Raw genomic sequence first — 10,659 nt, forward strand, 5'->3', positions numbered from 1 at the left:
ACAAGATCAGTTGTTCTGACTGTGAAAAGTTATACATTGGACAAACAAAAAGGAAGTTAATAGATAGATTCGAAGAACATTTGGCCAAATCAGATTCGAAGAAAAAAAATCTTCCTTCACAGAATCCTAGATCTTCAGTAGCTTTACACATCTGTAAAACAGGTCATTTGATCAATCAAGAAATTGTAACAAAAATAATCTACCTGACAACACCCATAAACGGGTAGGTAAGCCCAAGAAACTGATAACGGCACATTTGTCGAGCATTCAAAGGTTCATATAATTGATAAGTGTCAGCCATGAAAATGTAAGATGGCGGATAGGTTTAATTTATGTAGGCGATTGTCTTGCTATGTCATACAGGCATTGCAGTATGCATCGTTCTTTGAAAACCATCTGGAATATTTCCAAACTCAAAAGATATCCCTTAAAGTACATTATCCTCATAAAAACAAAATCAAATCAATAATGAAAAAAATTCCTTGCATAAACTCTTGTATAACATAACTGGTAGTCCTGAAAAGGACTAATTTTGTCGATTAAAATGAATTGGTCAATTCAGAGATAATTTACTTCTTGGCAGCAGCCTTCTTGGCCACAGTCTTCTTGGCAACAGGCTTCTTGGGGGTCTTTGGCTTCTTTGCAGCGGCCTTTGGCTTGGCAGCGGCCTTCTTGGGGGCAGCAGCCTTCTTCACGGTGCCGGCTTTCTTGGCGGTCTTGGCCGTGGCAGCCTTAGCCTTCTTCTCAGCGGCGGCCTTTGGCTTCTTAGCGGCTGCGGCTTTCGGTTTCTTGGCACCAGCGGCCTTTGGCTTCTTGGCCACGGTCTTCTTCTCCCCAGCGGCCTTCTTTGGCTTCTTGGCGGCGACCTTCTTCTTCTTCTCGCCAGCTGGCTTCTTATCCTCAGCCTTGATCTTGAACGATCCGGAAGCACCGGTGCCCTTGGGTTGGGTAAATTTGCCCTTCTCGACACCGCTTTTCAGGGCCTTCTTGATGAAGGGCGACAGCTTGGCCACATCACACTTGTAGTTGGCAGCGATGTACTTCTTGATTGCCTGCAGTGACGATCCCTTGCGTTCCTTCAGGGTCTTGATGGCGGCAACAACCATGTCGTTGACTGGCGGGTGGGTGGATGGCTTCTTGGGTTTTTTATCTCCCTTCGGAGCCTTCGGTTTCTTGGTGGCCTTGGCAGGAGAGGCAGCTGGAGCTGCGGCAGCAACTTCGGTTTCAGTCATTTTGGTTTGGTAGAATGCTCACACTTCACGAGGAAAAGCTTATGAATGAAGCCAATGACAGCACCGAGCAGTCCGTTGCATTTGATGTCCGTGCTAGTGACAACTGGCAGGTATCGTTATTTCATTCGAAGAGAATCATTTTTAGATTTTAAGAAAGCTTTTTTTAAAGCACTGTTTATCTATCATTTGAACATTAAATCATTGATTTAAATTTCATTTATTGAAAGTGAACTCAATAGCTTATTAGAAAATCCATTCGAACAGACTGAATGTTGACGGAGGCATAGGAAATTTCGACGTTTCATACCATCCTTTAGCAATAAAATTGAAGGTTGTTATCAAAAATGTCAATTTTCACTATTGAAACAATGACAATTGATATGATTTACTGTTCAAATTGAGAAATGGTAAGTTAACTTGATGGATCATCAAAATTTTTCAAAAAATTACATGTTTAATCCATATCAAAATACGATTTTACGAGAAACTTTCAGGGGACCATAATTTGAATAAAGTTCGTGAGTTATAAGTTGGTTAACTTAACAATAAAAGAACAATGAGTTATAAGTGAATGATGATTTCATTTCTAACTCACAAAAAGTATTTTATCCGTCTCACTTCCAATAATAGTGTCGACAATTAATTTTGACACGCTTGTTTTAAATTATAAATATTATGGATATCAAATTTAGTAAAATTTCGGAAAAAAGAATGCTCTTCCGTGATTCTTCATCAATTCAAGCAATTGAAATCCGTAAGCTTATGTGCTGTTATGCAATATTTCTGAACAAAACACTGATAAAGCAATTTTGTATAAACAAAATCATTCAAATATGAATTAAAGCAAATATCGCTGACACATAATGCACGGTTCGAAAAAAATCTTATTTTCACCAGTTCGACGACTTAGAGTCGAGGCATTGTCTTTTGAAAAATATCAAGAACATTTTTAAAGCCGAAAGATAAACGTGTAAATTCATAAGGTGACAATAGCTGCATTTTGGGAACAATCAAGTCAATTAAATAATTTTCAGCTTGACTAGGTTAAGCTTAAAATTAATTATTTTACTTGATTGTTTCCAAATTGCAGCTATTGTCACCTTATGAAATTACACGTTTAACTTTTGGCTTTAGAAATGCTCCTGATATTTTTCATACTTTTCAGAAGACAATGATTCTAATAAACATATCGAGGATAACAGAATTATTTAAATATAAAAAAAAACCCTTATACATATAGCCAAAACAGATGCATGAATTTTAAGGGATGCTTCAGGAATCATAGACTGGTCATCGAATTGCCTAGCGATGGAGAAGCAAAACAAAAGCCATGTATCATTGGCAAAGTACATCCAATGCACACGATATGGATTTGGAAGTGAATTTGATTGAAGCATAAATATAAACATGTTACTTATAATAATCCTTTAAATTCAATTATCACATGTTTTTCAAATCAAATTCGTCAGTTTTTTCTCATTCTATATCGTTAGTGTGGAATACTGGCACTTCAATGTTCGTATTTTGTGTTGCATAAAATTAAATAGAGTGAAATTTTTGTTATGTGTATACTATTTGAAATAGTTTTTTCTTGCTAAGAGCTAATTTTCAGCTATTACTTCGTCAATTTTGATTGAAAATCATAGATGCCTTCCGGAACACAATCAACAACAAAAAGCTCAACAAATAATAATTATAGTACATTCGAATGACTTCAATTTGAAAAGAAAAACAACTCATCTCTCATATACATGTTGTGGCCCTGAAAAGGGCCGTTGTATAATTTACGGTTTAGCCAATTTACTTGGAGCTGGTGTACTTGGTAACAGCCTTGGTTCCTTCAGAGACGGCGTGCTTGGCCAACTCTCCCGGAAGCAGCAGACGGACGGCAGTCTGGATTTCGCGGGATGTGATGGTCGAGCGCTTGTTGTAGTGAGCCAGCCGAGAGGATTCAGCAGCGATACGTTCGAAGATATCGTTGACGAAGCTGTTCATGATGCTCATGGCCTTGGACGAGATTCCGGTATCAGGGTGGACTTGCTTCAACACTTTGAAGATGTAGATAGCATAGGATTCCTTCCTGCGGACCTTCCTCTTCTTCTTGTCTCCCTTAGCGATGTTCTTCTGGGCCTTGCCGGACTTCTTGGCGGCCTTTCCGCTGGTTTTCGGTGCCATTGTTGAGTTGTTTGAGCTAGATTCGAAACGAAACTGATGATTCCGACTTGGGTTGCAGCTGCTTTTAAACAGGCAGAACTCACCCGAAACGGTTTAAGTTTTTTTCGATTCCGTCGTTTTCCCCTATATTATTATGTTTCTTTTCACCCTATTCATGCTGCATCGAGGGTAGCATATTGCCTCATCTGCTTTATGCTTTATGTTCACCATCGCTCTACCTGTCATAGCCCAGGGGTGTCCAAGAGTATATAAGAACCGACTTTTCTGGGTTTCGAACATTCATCAGTTCAGTTTCATCTGTGCTACAGTTAAGACGTTCGTTGGATTTGCTCTCGAATTCGAATCGAATTTCTCTCACCTGTTATAGATCGACACCCGTTTTATTCTCTCGTCATCTTGTGAAAATTTTCTTCATCTTCTGACCGCGTTAGTGTCAACACCGAATGGCGGAAGCATTTTCGCCATGGGGGGATCCTGCTGGCCCTTCCAGTAGGAACTCTAGAACCCTGCCAAGCTGGCTGGATCCTATGGACAAACACGGAGAGGTACAATACCTCAACCTCAAAGCAGCCAACGATCAAAAATTGACTTCGAATCCTTTCATCATTTCGAAATCAATCGATCAAATTGCCGGTCGCATCGAAGGAGTGAGCCCCGCCGATGGAGGTAAAACTTTTCTACTACGGGTCCGAAGCAAGCAGCAAGTTAATAAGCTGCTCAAAATGAACCAGCTTATTGACGGAACACCCGTTTTCGTGGAATCTCATCCTACTAAGAATACCTGCCAAAGTGTTGTATCGTGCCGCGAAGTCGCCGACTTGAAAGAGGAAGACATCTGCGAGGCGCTGCAAGACCAGAAAGTTGTGAAAGTTTATCGTTTCACCCGAAAAATAGAAGGAAAAACCACCCCAACCAACACTCTAGTCTTGACCTTCTCCAGTACAGTACCACCAACGCACGTCTGGTTTGGCTACCTACGAGTAGCCACTAGACCATACTACCCCCGTCCCATGCAATGCCTATTGTGTGGAAAATTTGGTCATACCAAATCCAGATGCCCTAATCAGCCAATTTGTCCCAACTGTGGTGGAATTGACATCCACAAATACTGCCCCAATCCACCACACTGCAACAACTGTCTTGGCCCTCATCCCACCACCAGCCGATCATGTTCCAAGTACCTTGAAGAACAAAGCATCATCCGTATTCGAATTGACCGCGGCCTTACCCATTCTGAGGCCATTAAAGAATACAAATCCCGAATCAATTCCCAATCAAACCTCCAAGCCCGTATCAACAACATTGCTTCAACCGAAAACAACCTTCAAATTAAAACTTTGGAAAAGCAAATCGCCGAACTGCTCAAGACCAACCAGGAACTCCAAGCCAAAATTGCAAAACTGGAAAACCAAATTTGCCGAGATACCGATGATTCTGACTCCACACTCACAGATACCAACAGCAACACATCGATGGACACAACCGACGACCCTCCCAGCAACACCTCCACCCCGAAACGCGGAAGAGGAATCGATTCTCCCGAATCGGTTTCGCCTATCAACAAAAAGACCAGAACTCCACCTAGCCATCCAGTTCCGAAACCAGTCATCCCCAACTTTGCCAGTAAGCCCAGGACCGTTCCAGATAAGGTAACAACATCTCCCATCCCCCTCTCAACCAATCGGTAAGTGTTTTTAACTCATTTTCTTCCCACTGCATTCAAATATTTAGTATTCCATATTTAGCTCTTATCTTTTGTCATGGCCACTAATAGTCATAATAGTTGCAATAGTCCTACCCATAAAAGCACAACCATTTTTGCCATTCAGTGGAACATCTTTGGTCTCAAAACTCGTCTACCCGAAATTCAACTCCTAGTTTCCAAATTTTCGCCAATCGCTATAGCCCTCCAAGAAACTCTAATTCCAGATACAGCCATTCACCCAAACATAATCAAAGGTTATCAGTTTTTATCAAACAAAAGTCCTTCCAATCCGTACAGCAGGGGCGTTGGCCTAGGAATTAAAAACGGTTTTCCATTTACACCAGTTACAATTCAATCCACCCTCAATGTTTTATGTGTAAGAATTGAAGCTCCAATCAAAATTTCTGTCGTTTCTCTCTATGCCTCACCCTCCCTCCCTTTCCAAGATTATACCAAAGGTATTGAAGACCTGATTTCACAAATTCCAACTCCGTTCATAATTCTTGGGGATTTTAATGCCCACTCAACTGAATGGGGAAGCAAAAACATCGACAGAAGGGGAAACTTTATCGGGGATTTCGCTCAAACCAACTATCTTAACATTCTAAACGATGGGTCACCTACCCGACTATGTCCACACACAGGCAATTCCTCCGCAATAGACCTTAGCTTAACATCTGGTTCCTTAGCATCCAAATTCAAATGGAAGGCACTCACCGACTGTGGGGGAAGTGATCACTTCCCTATTGTGATTAACCTTGAACATCCCTCTCCAATAGCCGCTACACGTCCCCGCTGGCGTTATCAAGAAGCTAACTGGCCCGAATACCAAAATCATGTTGACCATCTCCTTTCCCTAAACCAAACCACATCTATCCAGAGATTCAATGAAATTCTATTAGAAGCAGGCTCCAAATTCATTCCCCGCACTAGCGGTATTCCCGGTAAAACTGCTGTCCCCTGGTGGGGACCTGAGGTTCGAGATGCTATTAAGCAACGAAGAAAAGCACTAAGAGCTCTTAGACGTTTACTTCAGAATCATCCTGATAAACCCACTGCACTAACTCTTTTCAAAAACGCCAGATCCCTTGCAAGATCTGCAGTACGAACCGCAAAAAATGACTGTTGGTTGAAATTCACTGAAGAAATTCATCCTAATACCCCTTCCAAAGTCCTATGGAGTAAAATTAAAATCCTGAATGGTGAACCTCGTAGAAATCAGTACCATCTTCTACTTAACCGACAGTTTACAAATGATCCCTCCCTCCTTGCCGAAGCCTTCAGTTCTCACTTTTCCAACACTAACCCTCCTCCCAACCAAAACCGCCCATCAACCAATTCCAACCCTTCTCCTAATCCTACCTCCCTCATACATAGCCCATACAATTCCGATTTTACTCCTCAAGAACTTTTCTCTGCCCTTCACAAAGTTCACGGTCTCTCCTCCGGAATTGACGATATAGGTTACCCATTCTTGAAAAACTTGTCTCTTATGGCCAAAACAGTTCTCTTAGATATATTCAATAATATATGGGACCAGGGGTTTATTCCTGACGGTTGGAAACGAGGCCTGGTTATTCCAATTCCCAAACCCCAGAAAGATCCTAACAGTATTGACAGCTACCGCCCTATAACGCTTCTCGACTGCACTGGCAAAATCATGGAAAGATTAGTCAACCATCGTCTGAACACTATTCTCGATGAAAAACACCTATTGGACGATCGACAGTTCGCTTTCCGGCCCGGTCGCTCTACAGATGACTACCTATGCCACCTTGAAGCCATTCTAGATGACGCCTTAAATCGAAGCCAACATATCGAACTACTGTCTTTGGATTTGTCAAAAGCGTTTGACCGTGTAGATCAAAATGCAATACTTTGCACCTTACGCGAATGGGGAATTGAAAATCGACTATTCCAATATATTCAAAGCTTTTTAACTAATCGCTCCATCCAAGTCCTCGTCAATGCCACCCTCTCCAGCCCAAAATCCGTGCTTACCGGAGTTCCGCAAGGATCCGTGATATCTCCCACATTATTTCTTATAGCAATAAACTCCATATTTAAAATAATCCCCGATAACATAAAAATTCTAGTTTACGCCGACGATATCCTATTGATATCAATCTCTCCTTTTGCCCGTCTCACACGTCAAAGATTACAAACTGCCATAGACAAGGTAGCTAGGTGGGCCCCAACCATGGGCTTCCAGTTCTCTCCCGACAAATCAAAACTCCTACATCTTGGCCCTAACAGGAAAAAGGTCAATAAATTACCCCCAATAACTATGAATGGTCAAACCATCCCACTAGTACGTTGCACCCGACTTTTGGGTGTTTGGATTGATGATAAGTTAAACTTTCTAACTCATCTCAACCAAGTCAGAAAAAATGCTAACAATAAGATCAATATGCTTCGTATCCTAAGTCAAACCCCAAGTCATGCCAAACGCGACTCCCTGTTTCGATTCCTACACGGCTGGATGCTTCCTTCAACCCTATACGGCTTGGGCTTTGTAAGTAGATGTGGTCCTCCCGTCTATCAAAAACTTGAACCCCTGTACAATCGATGCGTTCGTATCATTGGATCTGCCTTTGTCACCAGCCCAATAGTTTCAATCATGGCTGAAAGTGGACAGTACCCTTTCAAATATCTAGTCGCCAAATCCCTTACATCTAAATCCCTACGATGGCTTTCCTTTGGTGGCAGTGATGAAGTCCCTTTAATTTCCCGCACTAACTCCCTGCTCTCAGAAATAGCTAACACCTCCCTTCCAAATATCTGTCAAAGAAGAACGACTCCCTTCCGTTATTGGTCTGAAAAAGTACCCCACGTTGATTTATCCCTTTCTCTCAAAATTAAAGCTGGACAACACCCACTTACAGTTTTACCTTTTTACCACAGCCTAGTCCACAACAAATATTTATCAACATCACACATCTTCACCGATGGCTCTAAAACCGCTGACGGGCGAGTCGGATGTGGTATTACCGACCCTTTCGACCAGCGCAGCATCGCTCTACCATCGCAGTGCTCCGTCTTCAGTGCTGAAGCTTATGCTCTACTCAACGCCTTGCTAAACATTTCTAATCATTTCCCCCCCACTACTATTTTCACAGATTCCGCTAGCGTACTGAAAGCAGTTCAAGCCGGTAACATCAAGCATCCGTGGATATCCTCAATCTCTAACGAAGCCCTGAATAAGAACGCTACCCTTGTCTGGATACCTGGTCATGCAGGCATACCAGGCAATGAAGCTGCCGACCGACTCGCCTCGCTTGCCACAAGTCTCGACCCAATACCGACCCCCATACCGCAACAAGATGCATATCGCGACATCTGTAATCGACTGTCCCTCGCCTGGGAAGAAAACTGGGCAATAAACCGAACAGCCAAATTAAGGGAAGTCAAAAACACCACCCAAAAATGGGTTGACCGACCTAATCCTAGAGAAAGAACAGCACTTACCCGACTTCGTATCGGGCATACACGAATCACTCAGTCTTACCTTCTCGATAGAGAAGACCCCCCTAGTTGCCCCGCCTGCAATTGCCCCGTTACCATAAAACACATACTGGTTAACTGCCAAATCTACGACAATCAAAGATCCCTTTGCCAACTGGCAGACAATTTGCGCCAAATTTTATCCAATTGCCCAGAAGAAGAGAAAAAATTAATAACATTTCTAAAAAGTACCAAACTCCTATCCCAAATTTAAACTAGTTGTCCATTCATCCGGATTTGTCTACCGTCACTCGAATCTGTTTCCTTAATTAGCCGGACATGCGTGCCGTTGGGACAAACTGTTTCCCTAATATCCGGTTTTGAATGCCATCAGGATTCTCTGTTCCTCTATAAAGCCGGACCTATGTACCGTTGAACTATCAGTTTCCTGGAATATTTGGATTTGATCACCGTTGAAACAATTTGTTCCATATAGCCGGACCTGCGTGCCGTGACCAGAAACATTTCGACACTACAACTAGAATCTATAGGAATAGGGAAGAATGCCACAATGTGGTAAATTCCTGGCAAAAAAAAAAAAAAAAAAAAAAAAAAAAAAAAAAAAAAAAAAAAAAAAAAAAAAAAAAAAAAAGGTTTCGAACATTCTACATTCGTCAGCTCGTTAGTGAAAAGCTACTTTAAATTCAACTCAGCAAAATGTCTGGCCGCGGCAAAGGAGGAAAAGTCAAGGGAAAGGCAAAGTCCCGATCATCTCGTGCCGGACTTCAGTTCCCAGTTGGTCGTATCCATCGTCTGCTCCGCAAGGGCAACTACGCAGAACGTGTCGGAGCTGGAGCTCCCGTCTATCTGGCCGCTGTCATGGAATATCTGGCAGCTGAGGTGCTGGAATTGGCAGGAAACGCCGCTCGTGACAACAAGAAGACCCGTATCATCCCGCGTCATCTTCAGCTGGCCATCCGCAATGACGAGGAGTTGAACAAACTGCTCTCGGGCGTCACCATCGCTCAGGGAGGTGTTTTGCCCAACATCCAAGCCGTTCTGCTGCCCAAGAAGACCGAAAAGAAGGCTTAAACTCGATTCGTCTCTACCCATTTCCAAACCGTCCTTTTCAGGACGACAAAAATACTTTAAAAGAGTAAGTTGATGCTTCCGCAATGTTCCGATTATAATGTGAAAACGTGCATTACCATCCAACAAGCCCAAAGCCGCTTTAGATATCGCTGATGTCTTACACCATAGTTAATCCCATTAGATTGACTTTGAGTTAAGCTTCCAGTAAAGATTCCGCTGATCTTTTTGGTGGATTTGTTCAGATCAATGCCTTAAAGTAGGGGTTGACATGCGAAACTTTTTACAACGATGTAGGCATTACCGTTTAGAATTTTTTTTGTATGATATGTTAACTGACAAAAGAAGCGTACTGTTGTTAAACCTAAATTTTGGATTCTGGACGAGCATATACAGGGTTTGTCCGAAAAGTAATAGGACTGATTATTTTCCGCCGCAACTGTAAATACTTCGGAGCGTGCGCGCGCTGACTGGAGAAGATAGAGGACGTTAGTAGCTAACAGGAGAGCCATTTTCAAGCGACGTGTTTCTGTCAGTGGTGCAAGCCGAAAATACAGCGTTTGTTAGACCTGAGGTACGCGATTAAATTCTGTGTGAAACTCGGTAAATCTGCAACAGAGTCATTTTAAACAATCAGGCAGGCTTACCCTGATGTTGCTTTAGCAAGAAGTGGTGCCTTTCGCTGGCACTAAGCCTTTTTGGGGTGTCGGTCAGAAGTCTGCAATGAAGACCGTGCTGGAAGACCTTCGACACATTGTCGAAGTTTGGGAGGTTCAACCTTTGGTTTGTTCAATCGTGTTTCAATACTTTGTGCACTCATGCGCATTTTCCTTACATAAAAACCAATTGGCGCAAAGTTGTCTCATTTCCTCATTGCTGTGTAGCGTTAAAGAAATCAATTCGTAGACTTGCTAAGGCCTTTTCAGAAAACCAGATTTGTTCTTACGAAATTTACACAAATGGTTCTCACTAGACTGAACAGTAGGTTTACGAACTGGTTTCAATATCCGATTT

The 10,659-nt window shown here is 42.3% G+C and overlaps 2 protein-coding genes across 2 annotated transcripts in view; one reads left to right on the forward strand and one right to left on the reverse strand.

Annotated features, from left to right (window-relative positions):
* LOC129758177 (probable serine/threonine-protein kinase DDB_G0282963) overlaps positions 1–10,659 on the forward strand; it is a 425,584-nt gene that overhangs the window by 375,805 nt on the left and 39,120 nt on the right. The window lies entirely within an intron of this gene.
* LOC129758188 (histone H1B-like) lies at positions 570–1,232 on the reverse strand. The gene has a single exon (XM_055755646.1). It carries the CDS (start codon positions 1,230–1,232, stop codon positions 570–572), a length of 663 nt encoding a protein of 220 aa, XP_055611621.1.

This window comes from Uranotaenia lowii, chromosome 3, assembly GCF_029784155.1.
Source record: "Uranotaenia lowii strain MFRU-FL chromosome 3, ASM2978415v1, whole genome shotgun sequence".
NCBI lineage: Eukaryota > Metazoa > Arthropoda > Insecta > Diptera > Culicidae > Uranotaenia > Uranotaenia lowii.

Bases quoted from the DNA above. Each gene is read 5' to 3' on its own strand.
- LOC129758188 (XM_055755646.1), bottom strand. From the start codon at position 1,232: ATGACTGAAACCGAAGTTGCTGCCGCAGCTCCAGCTGCCTCTCCTGCC.